Genomic DNA, 25,158 nt, shown 5'->3' on the forward strand with positions numbered 1-25,158 from the left:
CTGGCCACCCGCTTAAACTCCGTGATATCCACTCTGGTGCATGCTGACCAAACGGGCTTCATGCCTGGGAAGGGCATGGACATTAACATCAGGCGCCTCTTCCTGAATCTCTCCACTGACCATGATGAGGTGGGCAACAGAGCGATTGCCTCCTTAGATGCTGAGAAGGCATTTGATTCGGTGGAGTGGGAGTTCCTTTGGGGGGGTGCTCCGAAGTTTTGGGTTTGGCCCTAGATTCTTGAGGTGGGTGCGACTGCTCTATGCAGCTCCTAGGGCCAGGGTGCGCACCAATGATTGGATGTCGGAGCCCTTCTCTTTGCAACGGGGCACGCGACAAGGGTGTCCTCTATCGCCTGGGTTGTTCGCCCTGGCCCTGGAGCCTCTTGCTATACTAATTAGAGCGTCGTCTATACGGGGACTGCGGAAGGGATGTACGGAGGAAAAGATCTCTGTACGCCGACGATGCCCTGTTGTACTTGAACGATACAGGTCCGTCCCTCTCGGAAGCACTTGCAATTTTTGACAAATTCGGGTCCTTTTCTGGCATACACATTAACTGGTCCAAATCTCTCCTTTTTCCCTTAGATGCTGGTGTACCCTCGTCTCCTGGTGGGTCGCCACTACAATGGTCCTCTGAAATTACATATCTCGGGGTACGGGTGGTCAGGGATCCCAACAAGTATTACACGCTAAATGTACTCCCCCTTCTCCGACTGCTGCGGGAGAGGTGCCGGTCCTGGTCTGGACTTCCGTTGAACTTGGTGGGACGCATAAATATTCTGAAGATGGTGCTTCTCCCCAAGTTCAATTACATATTTCGAAACTGTCCGGGATGGATTCCGGGCTCCTTTTTCCGGGAGGCGGACAAGTGTATTAGCTCATTTTTGTGGAACAGCTCTGCCCCTAGGTTGGCTAAATCTACACTTCAGTCCCCGGCGAGGGTGGAAGGTCTAGCCCTTCCTAACCTGCGACTTTATTATTGGGCCGCTATGCTGGTCACTGTCTCATGGTGGTTTGCGGCGCGGGATTCTAATGTGGCGGTGCGCCTGGAGGCAGCAATGGTGGGCTCTGTACTGGACCTGCAGGGCATGGTTTACAGGGGGGCTGGGGCATATGCGGCTCTTCCTGGGCCGACAAAGGCCTCTCTTCGGGTGTGGAAGATGGCGGGGCGCAGATTTATACAGCCAGGTAGCTGGTCTCCGGCCCAACCCCTTTGGAATAACCCTAACCTTCCCCATTTTAGGACAGTTCCAGACCCGCAGATCTGGGTGCGATTCGGGATTAAAACACTGCGGGATGTTATGCCGGTAGGTACCCTGCTGACGTTTGGCCAGCTGACTCGCTCCTATGGACTGCCTGGCTGGATGTTCTTTCGCTACGCACAGCTGCGTCATGCGGCTAGGGCACAGTTCCCTGAACCCCCGACTCTGCGGCCTAACCCGCTGGAGGAGCTGTTCGAGGGTGAAGGCCCCAGCAAACCCTTATCGGATGTTTACCGGATTATACTCCCGATAGACTCCCATAAGTTGGACTCTCTATGGGACAAATGGAAGGGGGATATCCCATCTCTAGAGCGGGAGGATTGGGAGGAATGTTTGGAAAAAGGTCCCCAATTGGTCATTTCTGCAGGTGATAAACTCATTCAAACAAAGTTTTTGCACAGGGTATATCACACTCCTACGCGACTTGCGAGAATATACCCTAACAGAGACCCACACTGTCCTAGATGTAGGGCGGAGCTTGGTACCTACCTCCATATGTTCTGGGACTGCCGCTGCCTGCACAGGTATTGGTCTGAGGTGTTTGATCACCTCAACACCCGGTTGGGGCTGGAGGTCCCTAGGACCCCTGAGATGGCCTTACTGGGCATTCACGCAGATGAACATAAACCCTACTACACTAAGTTGCTGATTTCATATTTACTTTTTTATGCCAAGAAAGAAATTGTCTGTAAGTGGTTTTCGTCCACTCCTCCTAGTGTGACTAAGTGGGAGAACAGTGTGAACAATATTTTGCCTCTGTATAAAATAACTTACCTCAATCGAGGTTGTCCGTGGAAATTCGATAGAATCTGGCTCCCATGGACATCGGGATGCTGATGTGTTGCTGGGTCTTTGTAGAGCCCCCCCGTCCTTTGAGTTTGTATCCTCGCACTACTGAGTGACGTATGCTGATGTATGTAATGTGTTCTGGCTGCGCCGGTAGTTTGACCCATTGTATTCTTTTTCATTTTATACTGTATATGTATGTTTGACAATAAAGCACTCCTGTTGTTTAAAAAAAAATCTCCATAGGTGACGTTTTAAAGATTTCTACAGGTTACCAGTTTAGAGTTACAGAGGAGGTCCTGTGCTAGAATTATTGCTCTGGCTCTTACGATTACAGTAATACCTCACACTTGTGGTTTGAACACTGTTTACATCTGCAAGCAACTTGCGTATGCGTTCGCTTCTGCACGCAAACAGGCGCTTTAAAAATAAATAAAAATTATATATATATATATATATATATATATATATATATATATATATATATATACACATATACACACACACACACACACACACACATATATATATATATATATATATATACATATACATATACATATATACATATACATATATATCTATATCAGGGCTTGATACATTTTCTTGGAATCTAGGAGCCAGGTTTCTTTTTTTTTTTTAACAACCGACAAAAAAAGCTTTATTTTCCAATATAAAAATTAACTAATCTTAAATTTACACAGAAAGACAACTAGAACGAATGTGACTGTTTTTATTTCCTGCCTTGCAGGGACACAAGACCGACATATCCACCCTAAGGGTCCGATCAGGTCCGCCTGAAAAATTGACAGGCGAACCTGATCAGACAGCCCGTGTGAAAGGGGCCTTTTTTACCCCATATGTTATATTTAAGAGGACCTGTCATGCTTTTTTCTATTACAAGGGATTTTTACATTCCTTGTAATAGGAATAAAAGTGAAAATTTTTTTTTCAAAAGAGCAGTGAAAAAATAAAAATAAAAAGTTAAAATTAAAACGAAAAAAGCAATAATTTTAAACGCTCCCCGTCCCGGCAAGCTTGCGTACAGAAGCGACCATGTGAGTAGCGCCCGCATATGAAAACGGTGTTCAAACCACACATGTGAGGTATCGCCGCGATTGGTAGAGAGAAGGCAATAATTCTAGCCCTAGACCACATCTGTAACTCAAAACAGACAACCTGTAGATTTTTTTTAAATGTTGCCTATGGAGATTTTAAAGGGTACAAGTTTGTCGCCATTCCACAAGCGGACTCAATTTTGAAGCGTGACATGTTGGGTATCAATTTACTCGGCGTAACATTATCTTTCACAATATAAAAACAAATTTGGCTAACTGTTGTCTTATTTTTTATTTATTTTTTTTTAAGTATTTTTTCCCAAAAAAGTGCGGTTGGAAGTCCACGGCGCAAATACAGTGTGACAGAATGTATTGCAATGACCGCCATTTTATTCTCTAGGGTGTTAGAATAAAAAATACGTATAATGTTTGGGAGTTCTAAGTAAAGGGAAGGAGATGGGGGGGCAGTGAAAACAGGCAGGGGAAGCTCCATTAGCATTGCTGGATGTCATACCAACGGCCACCACAAGAGGGCGCCAGATTCCAGAAGGAACCCTAGGACTGCAGAAGGCCGCAAAGCCACGGCCTCAATTACCGGGTGGCGCGGCCGCACGGAGACAGGATATCCCAGCTGTGCCGCCCCCGGCGCCAGTTAGCTAATTCTAGTCGCAAATGAGACCTGGCGACCGGAGTTTGTCAAGCCCTGATAGATATATATATATATATATATATATATATATTTTTACAGTCTCGTTAAAAAAAAAATCTGATCCATTTTATTGCTGTCACAAGGAATGCAATAGTAATAGTCAGTGACAGGTATGCTTTATGGAGGGATCTGGGGTCTGTAAGACCCCAAATCCCCCCTTTGCACTTAAAAGTATTCAAAACACCATAATCTGTGTTTTGGAATACTAGTGTTTTTTTTAAATCGGCACCATTGGCAGCCAAGTAAACTGGAAGTGATGTCATGACATTGCTTCTGGGGTACTAGATTGGAGACCCAATCGAAGCCGATTCCAGATTCATTTGGGTGTTCGGCCAGCCAGTAGACTGTTGGCTGGGCGCTCGGGCCTCCCGATGGGACGGGAGAGCCGCGGAAGGGGGTGGACGTCCCCCCCCCCGATCCTTAAGATAACAGCCGAGCGTCTATAAAAAAAAATGGTACTGGGGTGCCATGGCATAACCCCTTCAAGTGTAAAGTCGGCGTTAAGGGGTTAAAAAGTGTATTAGACCCAAAAAGCAAGCATTTTATTATATTGCTGCTTACCAATTATTGGATGCAACGTCTGCATTCGTTTTCATTTTTAATCTTTCTTTTTTATTTTCACCTGGTGATCAAGCCAGCAAGTCTGTTGGTTTTCAGCAGAATAAGCTCTCCCTCCAATGTATCACTTAACAGTGTTGAGACATGCCATTTACCGCTGATGTGGGTGCTTACAATGATCAGCTTTTATTTATTCATTAAAATCCTTATCCCCAAAGAAAATGTTGCCGTAACTTCAGTGTAAACTGGAGTTTGGTTTGAATGTTTTAGTGTATTTAAATTTGTAAGTACACATAACACTCCCCATCTAATTAACAATACTGCTGTGCACTTATGCTACTTCATCCCTAGTGGGGGGCATGCTAATACAGGAGACATGTTATTAGCCGGATCATCGGGTAAAAACAGAGGGAAAAAAGCTTCACAAAAAAAAAAAAAAAAAACTAATGCTGCCACATCTAAGGATTAGTAAGCTGTGCTATATTACATTTTTGGTTTGGGGTTTAATACCGCTTTAAGCAGAAACAGGAAATGTGAAGGTTTACTTTACTATAGAAGCTGTGCATACAAGGCCAATAAATGACAATGAGACTAGATCATCAATGCTCATGGTATGCAGGTGAAAAACACAAGGTGCAGGTAGGAGGGTTTATCATGCCTTTAAATGATTTCAAACAGTGAGGGCCGGTTCACACTGCTGTGATTCGCTCTGCACCGCTCTGCAAATCACATGTGATGTCTATGCGATGCAAATTTACAGATACAAATTGTATGGCTGAATTTGCATCGCACTCGGACTAAAATCATGCAGGACCTTTTTTTGGTCTGCACCAGAATTGGATCGCATGGGTGTTTACACCCATGCAATCCGATTCCTGGCCAAACTGACAGTTTGCACTGCGATATGTGAACCCGATCTGGGGGTGTCGTTAACTTTCTATTGACACCCGCATCGGTTCGCATAGGGCAGTGTGAACTGCCGGCGGGTGATGTGATGCGGGAACCCTACTGGATTTGCATGGATTCTCGCATCGCAGCAGTGTGAACCGGCCCTGAGAGTGGAATCACTTTGGAATGGCTGCAGCAGGTGTGCAGATCTATGGACTCATACACTGATTTTCAACACCGAAATCCTTTAGGAAATAAGAAACTGTCAGGCCGCGTACACACGGGCGGACTGTTCGCCCAACCTTGTTCGGCAAACAGTTTCATCAAACAGTCCGCTCAAAATTTGCATGAGCGGACTTGCCCACACACGAGCGGACTGTTTGACGAACAAGGTTGGGCAAACAGTTCGCTCAACTTTTGAAATGAACGGACTCGCCCACGTAAGGCGGAGGCAAATCCGCCCATTTCGAGCGCGTGTACAGGTAGGCGGGGCCCGCGAAGGAGACGTCGCGGGCTCCGCCACCTGGAATGGGCTTAAAGGGGAACCCCAACGCCGAAAAAAATCGGCGTGGGGGTTCCCCCCAAGTCCACACCAGACCCTTGTCCGAGCACGCTACCCGGCCGGCCAGGAAAGGGGGGCGAGCGAGCGCGCCCCCCCTCCTGAGCCGTACCAGGCCGCGTGCCCTCAACATGGGGGGTGCCTTGGGGAAGGGGGGGCCGCGCGGCCCCCCCACCCCAAAGCACCTTGTCCCCATGTTGATGAGGACAAGGGCCTCTTCCCGACAACCCTGGCCGTTGGTTGTCGGGGTCTGCGGGCGGGGGGCTTATCGGAATCCGGGAGCCCCCTTTAAGAAGGGGGCCCCCGGATACCGGCCCCCCACCCTATGTGAATGAGTATGGGGTACAATGTACCCCTACCCATTCACCTGTGAACTAAAGTACAATAAAAAACACAACACAGAGAAAAAATATTTTATTGCACAGCTCCGGGGGTCTTCCGTCTTCGGGGGTCTTCTCGCCGGACTCCTCCGCTATGTGTGTGTAGCTCTTTTGCTAGCGGAGGAGTCCGGCTTTCTTCCTCCCCGCCGCCGGCCTCTTCTCCCGACTTCGGGGGTCTTGTCCCCCTCTTCGGTTCTTCTGCCGGGCCACCGCGCCTGGTCCGGTGGCCCGGTCTTCTGTCGCCGTCTTCCGTTCTTCTGTCGCCGCCTTCGGTTCTTCTGCCGGGCCACCGCGCCTTCTTGTAGCTCTTTTACAGGCGGTGGCCCGGTCTTCTGTCGCCGCCGCCGCCGCCTTCCGTTCTTGTTCTTCTTCTTCTCCTGGAGATGTTGACTCGACGAGCTCTCCGGCCGGAATGCCAGGGACACGCTCCGCTGCCACTTATATAGTGACAATGGGGCGGTGTCACATGGTATATGTCACATGGGTTGGTCACATGGGTTGATGTCACATGGGGACTATGACATCGTAAGGGGGCGGGGTCACCATGTGACCAACCCATGTGACATATACCATGTGACACCGCCCCATTGCCACTATATAAGTGACCGCACAGCGCGGCTCTGGCATTCCGGCCGGAGAGATCGTCGAGTCAACATCTCCAGGAGAAGAAGAAGAACAAGAACGGAAGGCGGCGGCGGCGACAGAAGACCGGGCCACCGCCTGTAAAAGAGCTACAAGAAGGCGCGGTGGCCCGGCAGAAGAACCGAAGGCGGCGACAGAAGAACGGAAGACGGCGACAGAAGACCGGGCCACCGGACCAGGCGCGGTGGCCCGGCAGAAGAACCGAAGAGGGGGACAAGACCCCCGAAGTCGGGAGAAGAGGCCGGCGGCGGGGAGGAAGAAAGCCGGACTCCTCCGCTAGCAAAAGAGCTACACACACATAGCGGAGGAGTCCGGCGAGAAGACCCCCGAAGACGGAAGACCCCCGGAGCTGTGCAATAAAATATTTTTTCTCTGTGTTGTGTTTTTTATTGTACTTTAGTTCACAGGTGAATGGGTAGGGGTACATTGTACCCCATACTCATTCACATAGGGTGGGGGGCCGGTATCCGGGGGCCCCCTTCTTAAAGGGGGCTCCCGGATTCCGATAAGCCCCCCGCCCGCAGACCCCGACAACCAACGGCCAGGGTTGTCGGGAAGAGGCCCTTGTCCTCATCAACATGGGGACAAGGTGCTTTGGGGTGGGGGGGCCGCGCGGCCCCCCCTTCCCCAAGGCACCCCCCATGTTGAGGGCACGCGGCCTGGTACGGCTCAGGAGGGGGGGCGCGCTCGCTCGCCCCCCTTTCCTGGCCGGCCGGGTAGCGTGCTCGGACAAGGGTCTGGTGTGGACTTGGGGGGAACCCCCACGCCGATTTTTTTCGGCGTTGGGGTTCCCCTTTAAGCCCATTCCAGGCGGCGGAGCCCGCGACGTCTCCTTCGCGGGCCCCGCCTACCTGTACACGCGCTCGAAATGGGCGGACTTTCCGAGCGGGAACAGTCCGCTCATTTCGAAAGTACAGCGGACAAGCCCACACACGGGCGGACTGTTCGCTCAAACACAGTTTCAGCGGACAGTTTTTCGGAATTTCCGAAAGACTTTGTCCGTCCAACTGTCCGCTGAAACTGTCCGCTGAAAGCCCACACACGAGCGGACTGTCCGCCCAAACACTGTTCAGCGGACAAGGTTGGGCGAACAGTCCGCTCGTGTGTACGCGGCCTCAGTGTTGGATAGAGTGGAGCAGGATTAGACGCTCTGTCAGGTTTACATTGCTCTTTTTTTGTCCAATCTATTTGTCCTACTAACTAGGACGAGACAGAAAGTAGTGAGAAGTCTAAAACTTTAATGTTGTTACCAGAACAAGGGGTCAAGAAAATCATCCAATGGGGAAAAATGTTCTGGTGACAACTCTCTTAGCCCTTGTACACACGGTCGGAGAATCCGTCGGAATGTGTCCTATCGGACCGTGTTGTCGGATAATCCGACTGTGTGTGGTATGCATCGGACCGATTCCGTCGGAATATCCGTCGGACCCAATTTTCCAACTTGTTGGAAATATTTCCTGACCAACTGGGCCGATCGGACATACTCCGATCATATGTAGAGGATTTTGAACGGACAACGTGCCACGCATGCTCAGATCAAATTCCTACATCAAAGCTATTGGCTACTAGCCTGAATGTAGTCCCATCGTAACGAAATTACGTCATCACGTTCTGAAAGATCGGATTTTTCGACAACTTTGTCCGACCGTGTGTATGCAACAGTTTGGGACAAGATCCGACGGACAAAATCCGACGGATTTGGTTGTCGAAATCTCCGACCGTGTGTACAGGGGCTAAGAACAAGTGTCTATAGGATTTGAGTTGCAAATGCAGCATGGCTTTGATGTGCTTCTGAGAGGTCTCGAAATTCATTAAAAAGTGTATTTGACCTGCAGTAGACTTCCTTTTGAGCTTCATTTGACCTGCTCCAAGCCAATTATGGGTTTCCTAAGCTTATGGAGATAGATGCAGCTCTAACATAAAAAAAACAGTCACTGGCGTTAAGGAGGGAATCCCTCACTCTGGGGAGATTTCCTCGTATTTTCTGTTGAATCTCTGGGACAGTAAATAAAATGGAAATCTCCACAGTGGGACACTGAAAATATTTATCTGGCAGGGGTTTTAGCTCCTCTCAACTTTACCAAAAGCGAAAATAAATAAATAAATAGCTTGATATACACAAACTCTACAACATCAATCAAAAACTAAATATTAGTCTTTGGGAAGACTGATTCTTAAATCTCCATACCATATCTTCCCGGGCCTGAAATGCCATTTCTTCTGACATGATCTGCCGCAGCGAAACTTTCTTTATTTTGGTATTCCACTGGTCCATGAATGGAAACATATCAGTTTCTCCATGGGAAACAACTGAATTATTTCCATCCAGCCTAGACTCCTGTTCCTGAAGAAGACTGTCCAGATGTGTGTGGTCATTGGTTGAAAAGTCTGCCAAAATAACAAGTGGTTTAATTTATAAATCATGATTACACCATCAGGACTTCAAAAGTGAAGTAAAAAACCAAAACATTGCAGATTAACAGATCTAAGACTTAAGACAGCTACGTTCCAAAAACAGCAATTAAAGCTGGCAGATATAAAAAGGCAAAATTCTTGCATCTCTGTAATGATTTGTTAGTACTTCAATCCGACTTGGTCTCAGCCTCTTGCAGCCTACTGTATAGTATGTGCAGAAGAGCTTAACGAAGGGGAGAGAGAAGCAGCACAAGGATCTAATCAGGTGTGCTGCAGTGCAATGAACATGTGAAAGGAGGAGAAAGCAGACAGACAGATCAACTCATCAATTTGTTGCTTCTCCTTTCACTGTTCAGTCACAAGGGGAGAGGGTAGGAAGGAGATCTGTAAGCAAAACTGCAGAGAAAGAAAACGTCCCCTCCACTGGTACATCTGTATAAAGCTCAGAACTTAATTGACTGAAATATAAATCCTTTGGCATGTTTGATAACATTGAATAATGTATTTCATCTTTGTATTTAGCTGTTGCCTGAAGTTCAGCTTTAAAGTGGTGTTAAACCTATTTATTTTAAATTTGCTGACAAGGAAGGGTTTTTATGACAGAAAAGACCCTATCGATCCTTCCTGCCCTATAGGCTTCCTCCTCCCTATCTGCAGTTAATGTTCACTGAGCTGGACATGTGCAGCTCAACAAACATGCACAGCCAAATAAATAGAAGGAAGACGGTGAAGATGGAAGAGCCTGTCATAACATGCTAGTATGCAGTGCACTATACTAGAATATAATGGCTTAAACCACCCAGGGACCTATTTTTTTTTTTTTTTATTAAGCAAACTTTACTTACGCTTTAAAATTTAGAGTGTAGACAAAGAGCCTAATGTGACATTTATACAATGTTTTAAATAGCATTCTCTACATTGCATTTCCAGTGCCTTGAAAAAAGTATTCATACCCCTTGAAATGTTCCAAATTTTTTCATGTTACATAAATGTTTTTTAATGGGATTTTATGTGATAGACCAACATAAAGTGGTACATAATTGTGAAATGGAAGGAAAATGGTTTTCAACATTTTTTTTTTACAAATAAATATGCAAAAAGTGTATCATGCATTTATGTTCATTCCCCCTGAGTCAATACTTTGAAGAACCATTGTTCACTGTAATTGGAGCCGCAAGTCTTTTTGGGGATGTCTTTACCAGCTTAACACATCTAGCGAGTGACATTTTTGGCCATTCTTCTTTGCAAAAAACGTCTGAACAGAAATGTATAAGTCTTGCCACAGATTCTCAACTGGATTTAGGTCTGGACTTTGACTGGGCCATTCGAACACATGAATATGCTTTGATCTAAACCAGTGATTCTCAAACTGTGTGCCGTGGCACAGAGATTTGCAGGTGTGCCGTCAGAGTTTTGAAAAATATTTAAAATTACTAGCGTTTTGAAACCTTGAACATATCAGAAAATGTAATGGTAAATCAAAAAAAAAAAAAAAATAACACGCAAACTCAGACGTCTGTCATTTATTGGTTGGCGAGACTTGTGCGAGATCTAAGGAGAACTGGATCGCTCTAATTATATTATAATAATAGAGACTGTTCCATTTGTTTGTTCCTTTTGTCAACTTCTGATTTGCTCTCGAAAGCAGGCAGATCCTTCACATTAAATTTAAAATTAAATAGATGTCAAAATAAAATCTTCACCACAAAAATTGTTAAATCTTTTTAGGTATGCCGTGAAAATTTATTTGGTGTGCCGCAAGACAAAAAAAATTTGAGAAACACTGATCTAAACCATTCCATTGCAGCTCTGGCTGTCTGTTTAAGGTGAACCTTCACCTCAGTCTCAAGTCTTTTTTCTTCTAAGATTACCCTGTATTTTGCTCCATCCATCTTCCCTTCAACTCTGACCAGCTTGCCTGTCCCTGCTGAAGAAAAACATCCCCACAAAATGATGTTGCCGCCACCACAACGTTTCATGGTGGGGATGGTGTGTTCAGGGTGATGTGCATTGTTAATTTTTCACCACACATAGCGTTTTGCTTTTAGGCCAAAAAGTTCAATCTTGGTCTCATCTGACCAGAGCACCTTCTTCCACATGTTTGCTGTGCCCCCTACATGGCTTCTTGCAAACTGCAAACGGGATTTCTTATGGCTTTCTTTCAACAATGGATTCTTCTTGCCACTCTTCCATAAAGTCCAGATTTGTGGCATGCACGACCAATAGTTGTCCTGTAGGCAGATTCTCCCACCTGAGCTTTGGATCTCTGCAGCTCCTCCAGAGTTACCATGGGCCTCTTGGCTGCTTCTCTGATTAATGCTCTACTTGCCTGGCCTGTCAGTTTAGGTGGACGGCCATGTCTTGGTAGGTTTGCAGTTGTGCCATACTCTTTCCATTTTTGGATGATGGATTAAACAGTGCTCTATGAGAAGCTTGATATATATTTTTTATAACTCCAACCCTGCTTTAATGGCTTGTCGCCCGCCCACCATCAAATGACAGAGGGACCAGGACCCCACTCCACCCGAAGGTTCCCACCAATGCCGGAGGTGGGGGTGAGCCACGTGAGAGGATGTGAGCCGATGTGCTGGAGGGGGAAGCACGAGCATCAGTGACTTTGATCCTGGCATCTCGGCACCCTGACATCTAGTCTGGGCCTAGAGCATTACCTGCTGCTACCTGTTGCTACCGCCCCCTTCCTGCTCCCTCTTTGCTGCCAAGACCCTGGGATCCATCCATCCTGCCGCCCAAGCACACGTGGTGCACACCAGCTGCACACGCCTGTGGTGGTCTGCTTAGACCCCCCCCCACTGGTGAGTCTGACGGGAGTTTCGGACCTCCCAGCCCCCACCAGAGTACGGAACAGAAGAAGCTATTGATGCACCTGGAGCCAGGACCAGTTATGGCTCAGAGGTAGTGCAGACTGAGACCCAGGCAGACCCCTGTGGACAGTGGGGGAGGCCAAAAGGCTGCAGTTGCAACTACCTTTAGACACTAATTTCTACTGGCTGAAGATTATCTTGCCTGTTGATAGTTCCTGCTGTTTTCTGATAATTACCACTTTTTGTTATCATTTATGGACAGTTGCCTAAATCTTCAAAGTGACTGATTCTCTTCTCATACATTATTATCTGCAAACATTTATCACTACTTGCTTAAGATTATCTTGTCTGCTGATAGTTCCTGCTGTTTTTTGATAATTGCTACGGTTAGCTACCATTCGCTGATAGTCGCTGCAACTTTCAAAGTGACTGAGCCTCTTTTCATACAATTTTTCCTTCTAAATTAAGAGGGGTTACTTACTGAGGATGGCTGCTACCTGCTGAAAAAGGAACCGTTTGCATATTAAATTATCATTGATGGCAAGTGTGTTTTGGAGAGGAAGAAATGCCACTTGAAAAAATGAACTGTTCATTGCATTTAACCACTTAAGGACCAAGCCTCTTTTTAAGCTGTGTTTAATACTCAAAAACTGTTTTTTTTTTGCTAGAAAAGTAATGTGTAATGTTTGGGGGTACTAACACCTTAGAGAATAAAATGGCGGTCGTTGCAATACTTTCTGTCACACTGTGTTTTTGCAGCGGTCTTACAAGTGCACTTTTTTTTGGAAAAAAATACAACAGTAAAGTTAGCCCAAATTTTTTTTATAATGTGAAAGATAATGTTACGTTGAGTAAATTGATACCCAACATGTCAGGCTTCAAAATTGCGCCCACTTGTGGAATGGTGACAAACTTTTACCCTTAAAAATCTCCTAAGGCGACGTTTAAAAAATTCTACAGGTTGCATGTTTTGAGCTACAGAGGAGTTTTAGGGTTAGAATTATTGCTCTCCCTCTACCAATCCAGGCGATACCTCACATGTGTGGTTTTTGAACACTGTTTTCATATGCGGGCGCTACTCACATATGCTTTCGCTTCTGCGCGCGAGTTCGGCGGGACGGTTTCTTATTTATTTATTTTACCTTTTATTCTTACACTGTTTTTAAAAAAAATAAAAATGAAAATTGTATCACTTTTATTCATATTACAAGGAATGTAAACATCGCTTGTCATAGAAAAAAGCATGACAGGACCTCTTAAATATGAGATCTGGGGTCAAAAATACCTCAGTTCTCACATTTACACAAAAATGCAGTAAAAATAAAACATTTTGTCATAAAAAAAATAAAAATAAAAAAAATGTCCATTTAAGAGCTATGGGCAGAAGTGACGTTTTAATATCGCTTCTCCCCTGCAACGTTATGGAGACGGGTGGGTGCCATCTTCCCCTCACTCGTCTCCATACCCAGCAAGGGGTAACATCCGATAGCCTCCACCGCTTCCAGTAAGTGGGGATGGCACTGGAATGTGGCGGGAGGGGGGGGGGGGCTTTTCCCGCTGATGATAAAAGTGATGAAATCTCGCGGCAAAGCTGGTACTGATCCCACGGAGCCACATACTAATCAGGTAGGATTTGAAAAGGGGAGATAGGGAAGGGATAACTGTTTTGAGTCAATGTTTTTGAACCATGAAGTAAAAAGGGGGGAGGGATGCTTTCTATCATCACCCATAAGCTAAAATTAGAATAAACGGGAACCTATCCTCATCTCTTGAACTATTTAATGGGACAAGACAGGGGTGACCCCTCTCTTCAAGGCTGTTTGTAATGGCATTGGAACCTCTGCTGGCAGCAATCAGAGGGCTGAGAGTAGGGGAATGGGACTACAAAGTAGCCGCTTATGCGGATGATTTGCTTTTTTTATGTCTCCAACCCTATGATAACAATTCCAATTATACTAGAGGAGCTTAGTAGATATGGAAAGTTGTCTAATTTCTTTTTATTTTTTTGAAAAATATTTTTATTAAGAGTTTCATAACAAACAACACTTATAACAACAGTGCTCCCAGCATACAAGAGTCGTTCATTGACACAGACGTATACAATGCAACATAATATTTCAGCATTTCAGAGTAAAAAGAGTGCTCCACTGGCAGCCCCAGGTCCCTCGGCCAGTATAAACGATCCCGTCTGGTATCAGAGAGAGCAGAGCAGCTCCTAGGAACACGAAGGGGGAGGGGGGGGGGCAGAAAATAAAACATAACAGAACATATCATACCATATCCCCCCAGCAACCACAGTCACTACCCCCCTCTAAGCTGTTTCGGGGTCAGCTACCCAAGCATGCCAGACTTTATTATACTTCTTTGGACATCCCCGATGGAGGCAAGTATCTTTATACAGGGGGAGACTGTCATTCATCAGGCGCTTCCATTGCACCACGGATGGGGGTTCTGCGTTTTTCCAGTGCATAGCAATATTCTTACGAGCATAAAAGAGCAGCAGGCCAGTCATCGTGCGTTTGGCGGTGGACTGCACCACAGGCTCAATGAGTCCCAGTATGCAGACCTCCATGGCCAGAGGCACCATAGTCATGGTGACCTTTCTAATTAGATGCAACACTGATTCCCAGTACTGCCGGACCCTTGGGCACTGCCAGAAAATGTGCGAGAAGTCCCCAGGGGAGGCTCCACATCGCCAACAGCTCGGAGAGTGCGCAGGGTTCATCCTATGGAGCCTGTACGGGGTGTAGTAGGCCCGGTGTACAATTTTAAATTGCACAAGGCGGTCCCTAATAGAGACCAGGGAGGTAAAAGGAAGGTCCCAAACATCATCCCAGTCATCCGTGTCTAGTGAGGGGATATCAGTCCGCCACCTGGTCCAAAGTTTGTCAAGAGCCGGCAGCGACACATTTATGAGATGGGAGTATAAAACAGAAGTAGGTTTCCTGTCGCAGTCGGCCCTGAGTGTGTGTTTGTTTCAATTGTGTCATATTGCATGAGGAAAGTGGGAATTGCGCTGCAAAGGCGTGGACCAATTGAAGGTATTGGAATAGGTAGTGGCCAGGTACATTGTACAAGGAGATCAGGCTAGTAAAGGGGAGTATAGAGCCCTGCTCCACGACATGCGACACAAGCTTAATCCCGTGCCTAGTCCATGCGCATGGGTCAGGGATCTTGTATAGGTGAGACAGGCCAGGATTCAGCCACAGTGGGGCATTTGGGGATACATCAGTGCGTCCACGTCCCTCCAGGGCCAGCCCCGCCCACCATGCTCGCAGGGTAACGATCATGGAGGGAGTCAAAGAATAAGGAGCCCGAGGGCCTCGGTAGATGAGAAGCTGGAGGGCCTCCAGCGAACCCAAAACCGTGGCCTCCAGAACAGTGGAGGAGTTTGTTTGGTCCGGTTGCAGCCACCAGGCTACTGTAACCAGCTGCGCGGACAAATAGTATTTGTAACAGTCTGGGAAAGCCATGCCCCCCTGAGTCCGTGGTCTCATCAAAGTGGACAGGGTGACGAGGGGCCCCAAATAAAGGAGGAAAAAATCTGGTTCAGTAAGTAAGTCTGGGGATGACCTTCATTTTAAGGAGATTTACACACCCCCAGAGTGATAGTGGCAGGTTGCTCCACGATTTAAGCTTAGACTGGACGTCCAAAAAAAACCGGGGTAAGATTTAGTGTGAGGTAATCCGACGCCAAGTGTGATACCTGAACCCCCAAATACTTAAAAGAGTCAACCCAGACAAGGGGATTGTCCGAGAGCGAAGTGGCCTTTGCCCCCTGATCAATCGGAAACAGAAGAGATTTGGACCAGTTCACCCTGAGACCGGTGACCACTGTATAAGTATCCAGCACATCCAACACCCCCCGCAGTGCAGGACCAGCATCATTTAGAAAGAGCAGCATGTCATCTGCGTACAGGGCCACCCTCTCCTCCAGCAGCCCAATACGCAATCCTGACACCCGGGGCGAGACACGCAGTGCCTCCGCCACAGGTTCGATCGCAAGGGCAAACAGAGCTGGAGAAAGAGGGCAGCCCTGCCTGGTCCCCCTAAAATGCCTGAAGGGGGTGGACAAGGCCCCCCCCCCAGCCGAACCGACGAAGTCGGGCTCCTATAAATCACCTGAAACCAATAAACAGAAAAGGGAAGCCCATTTTCCGCAGGGTTCCCCATAAAAAAGGCCATTCCACCGCGTCGAAGGCCTTTTCGACATCCAAGGAGGCCACCACCCGGGTTCCCACATTTAAATGGTGGGCGTGAATGTTAGTAAAGAGTCTCCTGAGGTTAATATCTGTAGATCTACGGGGATAAAGTCTACGGGCCAGGAGCTTGGTCAATATTTTAAAGTCAGAATTTAATAAGGCTATGGGCCTATAGGAAGCACAGGAGGTGGGGTCCTTAGGGGCCTTGTGAATCAATGTTAAGTGGGCATGGTACATTGAAGCAGGCAATTCACCAGCAGTCAGACAGGTAGTATAAAGCTGAGCCAGCAGAGGCGCCAGAAGAGCTCCATGGGTCTTGTAAAAGGCCATCGGAAGTCCATCAGGCCCCGGAGCCTTACCCGGGGGAAAAGAACTAATGACCCCCAGGACCTCCAGCGCTGTGAAAGGCTGGACCAGAGTCTTCCTCTCCGAGTCAGAGAGTCATCCGAGCGCCAACTGGTCCAACAAAGGATAGAGTGACTCGGGTCGAAAGTCCGTTGGGAGACCTGAGGAGTACAACTTTTCATAGAAGGTGCTGAAAGTCCGCAGTATGTCCGAGGGGGAGGTCACGGTGTCCCCGTCCTGAGTCTGCAGGGCAGACACCAGAGTGAGGGGCTGGTCATGCTGAGCCATCATCGCCAGCAGACGTCCATTCCTATCTCCTTGTTCAAAGACCCGCTGCTTCCCCTTATACATGTCAAGTCGTGTAATTTCCGTCAGGTGTAGCTGCAAGTCCCTCTGACCTGCCATTAGTAGGTCAAAATTGGTAGGGTTTGGGTCCGCAGTGTATGTGGCATTACATTAATCAATAGCTTGTTGTAGTGAGAGAGTCATACTCGCCTGTTTTTTCTTAATGTCAGCAATACAGGAGATATATTGGCCCCTGGTATATGCTTTGAAAGCATCCCAAACATTTGCAGGGGAAGAGGACCCCACATTCATTTCCCAAAACTCCGCCAGATGATCCGGCAGTTTGTCAGACAGGTCAGGGTGCGAAACCCACTGTGCACCCAGCCACCAAAGTGCCGCGTTACGGGAGGCTGGGGAGCGGAGCACCACCGACAGCGGGCTATGATCAGACAATCCACTGGGAGATAGAACGCCTCCAACACATCCGCTAACAGTGCGGGGTTGGAGAAAGCCAAATCAATCCGGGATGCCGTCTTGTAAGAAGCTGAAAAACAGGAGTAAGCCCTCTTGTCAGGATGCCTCCACCTCCAGACCTCCACCAAACCAACCGCCTGAGCCCAGGCGGAGAGTTCCAGACACTGCTTCTTAGCAGGCGAAGGCCTGTCTAGTTCTGGAGACAGGGTGGCATTGAAGTCTCCCATCACCAGCACCCGCCCAGGACAGAAGGGTGAAATCTTGTCTAAAACATCGTACAATAATGCAGGTGAAAAAAAGGGGGGGGGGGGGGGGGGAATATAGAGATTTATAATAATGTACCTTTGAGACCATAGGGTAAACACTAGGATCACAAACTTCCCCAGGGGGTCTGTGCGGACCTCTTCAATAACACATGGAAAATTCCTATGAATAAGAATTGACACCCCCCTGGCATAAGTGGAGTAAGTGGCATGTATACCCCGTTGTATCCAGGGTTTCTTAAGAGTTAGGACCTTGCTGCCCAAAAGGTGAGTTTCCTGGAGGAGAATAAGCTGAGTGAGTTTTTAAATATTGGAAGAGCAGAGCTCTCTTAAATTTAGAGTTAAGGCCTCTAACATTCCAGGAGAGGACGGTGAATGAATCCAAGACCTGGCTAGCCATAGGACATATAAAGAAAGGGGTAGCAGGAGTATTGGGGGGGGGGGCCTGTCCAGGAGCACCCTGTAAGCAGCACTGAGACACAACATAAACAAACATATGCATTGGCATATAGAACTGTGGAGGCCCAAACAGGCTCGGAGTGCCTTTCCTACTATGTCGCATCGCTCCCCCTAAAAATAAAAAACGAGTGGGGGGGGGGGGGTCCGGGAATAGTTTGTCCCCAAACAAAAAGAAAGTCCTACCAAATAGGTGCAGGCGCCCCCGACTGGGACCCTACACCGTCAGTGTTCACCCCTCGCACCACTGGTCAAAGTCATATGGCCAGGAAGCAAGTCAAAGTTAGGAGGCGTTGGCCACTGACCAGAAGGGGGAAAAAGAAAAAAAACAAAAAGGTATAAAAAAAGGGGAGGGGGGACAGGGAAGGGGTAAGAAAAAAACAGGGAGGGGGGGTGCCGCAATCACGCCGCGGTGGCAGTACTTGCTTGAAGTAGTGTGTGTCTTCCGCAGTCTGCTGAGCAGGCCCGCTCCTGCAAAAGTGCCCAGTAAATCAGTAATGGTAGCACAGCCAGATGTACAGAAAAAAAAAAAAGAAAAAACAAAGACACAGGGGTATAGGTGCCGGAGCAGGCACAGAATAGGTGGCAGCACTCCGTTCCCCAGTGATCAGGCAGGATGAGAGGTGAGAGTTAGCAGGCGCAACGGCCACCTGGCATGGATCCAGCGGGGGGAATCAAATAAGGAGCAAAGTGCCAGGCAGTGTAAAGGTGCAGGTGGCATCCACAGTCGGGTGTAACTCATCTGCGACCATCCAGCCAGGACATGGCAGCTTCTGGGTCCATGAAAAAGTGTGCACGGTCATCAGCAATCACCCGAAGTTTGCTTGGATACAGCAGGCTGAACTTGAGGCCCTCATTTCGCAGGATCTTCCTGACCTCAGTAAAGGAGCGTCTACGATGCTGCACTTCTGGGGAGTAGTCAGGAAAAAACATTATCTTGGCCCCATTAAAAAGTAGATCCCGCTTTTCTCTAGCCCCCATCAAAACCCTGTCCCAGTCTCTGTAGTTTAACAGCCTAAGCAGAAACGGCCGCGGTGGATCGGCCACTAGGTGATCAATCTTCACCATCACCAAATCCCTGCCCTCCTTAAATCGCAGCCAGGAGCTCAGCGTGAGAATCAGCCTGAGATGGAGGAGGATCGGCGGCGGCCTGAGAGCTGACAGACATCGTGGCGGCAGATGGCCGCCGTGGACCGGGCCTCACCTGCTGCGGACGAACGGAGCCTTCCCGGGGGCTGCGGAGAGGGCCGCGGTGTACCGGAGGCTTTCTTCCGCCCCAGGGTGTCAGGGGGAGAGGCTGTGTGATGATAGAAACGGCGCTGGAATTAAGCAGGATAACCGTTGGAGCGGAGCTCAGCAGTCACACGTCTGTTCTCTTTCACATCCCGGCCACGCCCGAAAGTAGTCTAATTTTAAAATAAATATGTCTATATCTGAGATTTCGAACATTACTACTCCAAGGGAGGAACAAATGGCAATTCACCTGAAATTCCCCTTTGTATGGTGTAAGGAGGGATTAGGGTACTAAAATTGACTGCATCTTTGGGGACTATGTTTGAGACCAACTATATGCCAGTGCTTAACCACTTCGCACCCGCGCTATAGACGAAAGACGTCTACAGCGGATGCCAATTGCAGTGAGGGTGTCCCTGGTACCAATTTCCGCTGTGGGCACGCAGAGAGGAAGTTCTGTGTTGGCCGTGTCCCTTGGACGCAGTCAATCACAGATCGTGCTATATGGCCAATCACAGCAGCCATTTAGCACTCGATTGGCGTGCCCAATGAGAGGTGATCTCATATGTAAACATATGAGATCATCTCTCATCGCCGGCTCTCCCTCCTCACACAAAGACAGCGTGTGAGGAGGTAGAGCTTCTGTGCTGCAGCGTCAGTGAAACATGGGTGAACACTAACACAGTGAAACACACACATGCCCACCTGTCCCCAGTGCCACCTGCCCTCATTGCCACCTATCAGTGCCATCTGTCCCCAGTGCCACCTGTCAGTGCCATCTTTCCCCAGTGCCACCTGTCAGTGTCATGTGCCATCTGTCACCAGTGCCACGTATTAGTGCCATGTGTCACCAGTGCCACATATTAGTGCCATGTTTTAGTGCCATCTGTCTTCAGTGTCATGTGCCATCAGTGCCACCTCAGTGTCACGTGTCATTGTCCTGGTGCTCCAGGGCCTTCAAAATTGTAATAGGTAGTCAACAAGTTAGATGTGTAATTTATGCTCCTACAACACCAACATGCTTCCTGCATGTTGGGCCTCTCTATGTGGCTAGGCTGTGAAAAAGTCGCACACATGTGGTATCGTAATACTCAGGAGTAGCAGAATGTATTTTGGGGCGTTATTTCTGGTATACACATGCCATGTGAGAGAAATAACCTATTACAGTGACAATTTTGTGGGGGGAAAAAAATAAATAAAAAAAATCTTAATTTTGCAAAGAATTGTGGGAAAAAAATGACATCAAAAACCTCACCATGCCTCTTACTAAATACCCTGGAATGTCTACTTTCCAAAAAAGGGGCAATTTGGGGGTTATTTGTACTTTCCTGGCTTGTTAGGATCGCAAGAAATGAGAGGCCACCAGTACATCAGGTGTGATCAATTTTTTATGATTTGCACCACAGCTTGTAAACTCTCTAACTTTCACAAAGACCAAATAACATCCACTAATTTGGGTTATTTTTACCAAAGATATGTAGTAGTATAAATTGTGGCCAAAATTCATGAAGAAAAATTAATCATTTGCAAAATGTTATCACAGAAACAAAAAGGAAAATGCATACATTTTCAGTCTTTTCTCATTTATAGCGCAAAAAAAAAAAAAAAAATCAAAAACCCAGAGGTGATCAAATACCACCAAAAAAAAAACTCTATTTGTCTTTGCTCTGGGTACAGTGTTACATGACTGAGTAATTGTCATTCAAATTGTGAGAGCACCGAAAGCCGAAAATTGGTCTGGGCAGGAGGGGGGATTAAGTGCCCAGTAGGCAAGTGGTTAATAAGATCAAGAAACATTAAAAAAAAAAAAAAAATTGGGATATAAGCCTCTCTCATGGATAGATAAAATGAATGCCTTAAAAATGAATATCTTACCCAGGATTATTTACATCTTTCAAATGATTCCAATAGTACCTCAGGTATATTTTAGAAAATGAAGATCAATGGTACTAAAATATATATGGGTACATAAACTCCCTAGGATTGCATATGCAACATTGGTGAAGGAAAAAAGGGCAGGGGGGGCTAGCAGTACTGGATTTCGAGAAATATCCGCCGATTTCTGTCTCTCGGATTGCAGAGTGGATTCATAACAAAGAGGGGAAAAATTGGGTAAATATAGAGCTAATACAAAGTATGGTAGATCTACGAAAGATGGTTTGGATACCATGGCAATATCGTGATTTTGCCACTAGCACAAACCCACTAACTAGAAACACTTAAGATTTGGGATGGGTTAGGGAGATTGCACCACTGGGAATATAACTCACCACTAATGTCTAATAATACTAGGCACAAATTAATACTAGGCACTAATTATTTTAAGCCAGGGAAAGAGCAACACAAATATTTCACTAGATGGGCAAAAGAAGAGGAAATATTACTGCAAGATGTGATGAAAGTTAATAGAATATATACGTATGCTGAAATCACACATGAATGGGGAAATAAGCCACTAGACAAATGGAGGTATGCACAATTAAAGCACTTTACACAATCACTACCACAACCATTGCGGGGAACAAGACACGAGGTTAATAGAGAAACGATTTTGTTCCCCTCTTAGTTTAAATCGAAGTATATCTAAAATTTATAAAATTTTGATTAAGGAAGTAGAACCTCGGGAAGTGGGGGGGTGGGAGGGTAGTTAGTTGCCCTCTGTTAGATAGTTCAGCGGCCGGTTGGCTGGGATGGATGCCTCCAGTTGAGGCGTTCACTGTTTGTATTGTATGCTTTATATGAAAATAATAAACAGAATTTACAAAAAAAAGGAAGTAGAACCTGAATCCCGCCCCCCTATCTGGGTAAGTGGGAGGAGGAGATAGGTTTTCTTAGGGATGAGGAACATAAAAGGAAAATCCTTAGTACAGCTTGTTTTTCCTCAAGCAATGCAAGGACAGTGGAAATGTGCTATAAACTTCTGGCGAGATGGTACGTGACCCCACAGAGAGTGCACAGGCTCGGGGCAGAAGGCCCCCAACTTGCTGGAGGGGATGTAATGCCCCGGGGACCTTTGCACGCTTGTGGTGGGAATGTACAAAGATACAACCTTACTGGGGTAGAATTATAGCAGCGATTCATCAAATAACGGGAGAACGGATTCAGAATGATCCCTGGGAATGCCTATTTCATGATATGAGAAAGACAGTGTCCCAATACAAGAATGCATTAATTCCATGCCTTCTAAACAAGGAAGTTCTGTGAATCGGCTCTCCTTGCCTCACACTGATAAGAGTGTGTGCCGGTTAGCGGCATCTCCTCGCAGAGGAGACCTGGGCAGGTAATCAGGGCACTGATCATCAGTAGCCTGATTACAGGAAAGTCCCAGCAGTGCTCATCAGTGCCCATAAGTGATGCCAGTCAGTGTCTCTCATCAGATCCAATCAGTGCTGCCCAATGCGATGCATCAGTGCCCACCAGTGCCACCTATCAGTGTGGCATATTAGTGCTTCCTCATCAGTACCCAATCAGTGCAGGATTATCATGAGCACACATTAGTGAAGGAGAAAAATTGCTTATTTACAAAACCTTTTTTTTTCAAAATTTTCGGTCTTTTTTTTTGTAGAAAATAAAAACCCCAGGAGTGTTTAAATACCACCAAAAGAAAGCTCTATTTGTGTGACGAAAAAGATCAAAAACTTAATTTGGGTACAATGTTGTATGACCGCGCAATTTCCATTCAAAGTGTGACAGCGCTGAAAGTTAAAAAATGGCCTGGGCAGGAAGGGGGTGAAAGTGCCCTGTATTAAGGTGGTTAAACTTCTCCACGACTTTATCCCTGACCTGTCTGGTGTGTGTCTTGGCCTTAATGATGCGGTTTGTGCACTAAGGTTCTCTAAGACCCCTTTCACACCACACACCGCCCTTTGCGTTGGCGCTAAAAATAGCAGCGTTTTACCGCCGGATTTGCGGCACATTTCGGCTGCTAGCGGGGTGCTTTTACCCCCGCTAGCGGCCGCGAAAGGGTTAAAACCGCCGGCAATACAGCACAATAGCGGCGTTTTGCCGGCGGCATTACAGCGCTGCCCCATTGATTTCAATGGGGAACAGTGGAGGAGGAGCGGTAAACACACCGCTCCTTCACAGCTCCAAAGAAGCTGCTGGCAGGACTTTTTTCTGATGACCTGCGAGCGCACCGCTTTCACACTACACACAATGGTGCAGCTTCTTTAGGGCGGATTTCAGGCGCTATTTCTAACGCTATAGCGCCTGCAAAACGCCCTGGTGTGAAAGGGGTTTAACAAACCTATGAGGGCTTCACAGAACAGCTGTATTTATATAGATGTTAAATTACACACAGGTGGACACTATTTACTAATTAGGTGACTTCTGAAGGTAACTAGTTCCACTAGATTTTAGTTAGGGGTATCCGAGTAAAAGGGGGCTGAATACAAATGCACACCACACTTTTCAAATATTTATTTGTAAAAATATATATATATATTATTTTCCTTCCACTTCACAATTATGTGCCACTTTGTGTTGGTCTATCATATAAAATCCCCAAAAAATCCATTAACATTTTTAGTTGCAACATGAAAAAACGTGGAACATTTAAGGGGTATGAATACTTTTTCAATGCACTGAAAATGCAATGTAGAAAATGCTATTTAAAACATTTTATTTTCTTTGGTTGTAACATGACAGCATGTGTTCAAGGGGTAGGAATACTTTTTCAAGGCACTTTAATTGAAGTATAAACTAAGAATGAGCCAGGAACTATCTTTTTCTAGAGGAGCCTGCTTGTAGCATCCCTATCACTCATGTATTGGACTGCAACACTTTCTACTCTAATTAAAATATACATTATCTGTCTTTACAAAGTAAGATCTACTATACATGAATGTTGAAAATAAAATAAGATTACCTTCGAACAGAAGTTGATAGGATAATGCTTCTTGGTTATGCCTCTCCTGAGGAATAAAATGATTTAGGAACTTAAAAACACAAAATAACTAAAATGCTCCAAATACCCATCATCATAAAAATATAACATCAGCCGCTGCCACAGCACACTCTGTACTGTCTAACAGCGAACACAAAGATTCAAATTTACATTTTCTAACTCCTGTTTTACAGTGCAGGTGTGAATCTGAGCTGGTTACTTGTATGCAATACTGACAGGCTAGCAGGGAGACGACTTTTTCCATTAAAGTGGATGTAAACCCTCTACTATACCCAGTGAAATGAGCAGCCTCAGATGATACACAGAGATGAAACAAATCTCCCTCTATATAAGTATATCTGCTGTTTTTTCCTTCTACATTCTTTAAAAAAAAGCACAATTTTTCTTCTTGGTTCAGCAGTGGGAGGGGAGTCTGGACATACACTGGGTGAGAACTGATTGGAGGAAAGGCACACACCCCCTCCACATAGGCAGAGGAACGCAGAGATGTGCTCTAAATATACCAGCTCTCTGCTTATCTGTCCTTAAGTTCCCTCCCCAACATAAATTTCCAGCTGCTTTTATCTCATGTGTGGGAGAACTTGTCAGAAGTTGCTGACAACAGAGGAATGGAGCAGCAGAAAGACACAGGACTAAGGGCTTTGGAAAGAGATAAATAAACACTACAGATATATGTGCCCAGGTCAGATTTCATGAATAGGGTTTGCATCCACTTTAAAGTGGTTGTATAGTCTTTTTTTCCACTTTTATCTACAGGTAAGCCTATAATAAGGCTTACCTGTAGGTAAAAATTAATATCTCCTAAACCTGTACGGTTTACAAGATATTTACTTTTCATGCAGCCACTGGCATAGTTTCATAGTTAGTAAGGTTGAGTAAAGACACCAGTCCATCCAGTTCAACCTGGGTGAGTGT

At 46.4% G+C, this 25,158-nt stretch overlaps 1 protein-coding gene across 7 annotated transcripts in view; it reads right to left on the minus strand.

The window, feature by feature from the left end:
* Positions 1-25,158, minus strand: part of N4BP2 (NEDD4 binding protein 2) — a 227,704-nt gene that overhangs the window by 35,641 nt on the left and 166,905 nt on the right. For all 7 annotated transcript variants that reach the window (XM_077477610.1, XM_077477609.1, XM_077477605.1 and 4 more), the window contains 2 exons: positions 24,205-24,250; positions 9,031-9,230 (listed from right to left, as the gene is read on the minus strand). In XM_077477610.1, coding sequence (XP_077333736.1) covers positions 9,031-9,230; positions 24,205-24,250 — 246 coding nt within the window. The remainder of the gene's footprint in view (positions 1-9,030; positions 9,231-24,204; positions 24,251-25,158) is intronic.

Source organism: Lithobates pipiens, unplaced genomic scaffold (assembly GCF_037356315.1).
Source record: "Lithobates pipiens isolate NorthernLeopardFrog02 unplaced genomic scaffold, aLitPip1_a1.2 Scaffold_13, whole genome shotgun sequence".
NCBI classification, from domain to species: Eukaryota; Metazoa; Chordata; class Amphibia; order Anura; family Ranidae; genus Lithobates; species Lithobates pipiens.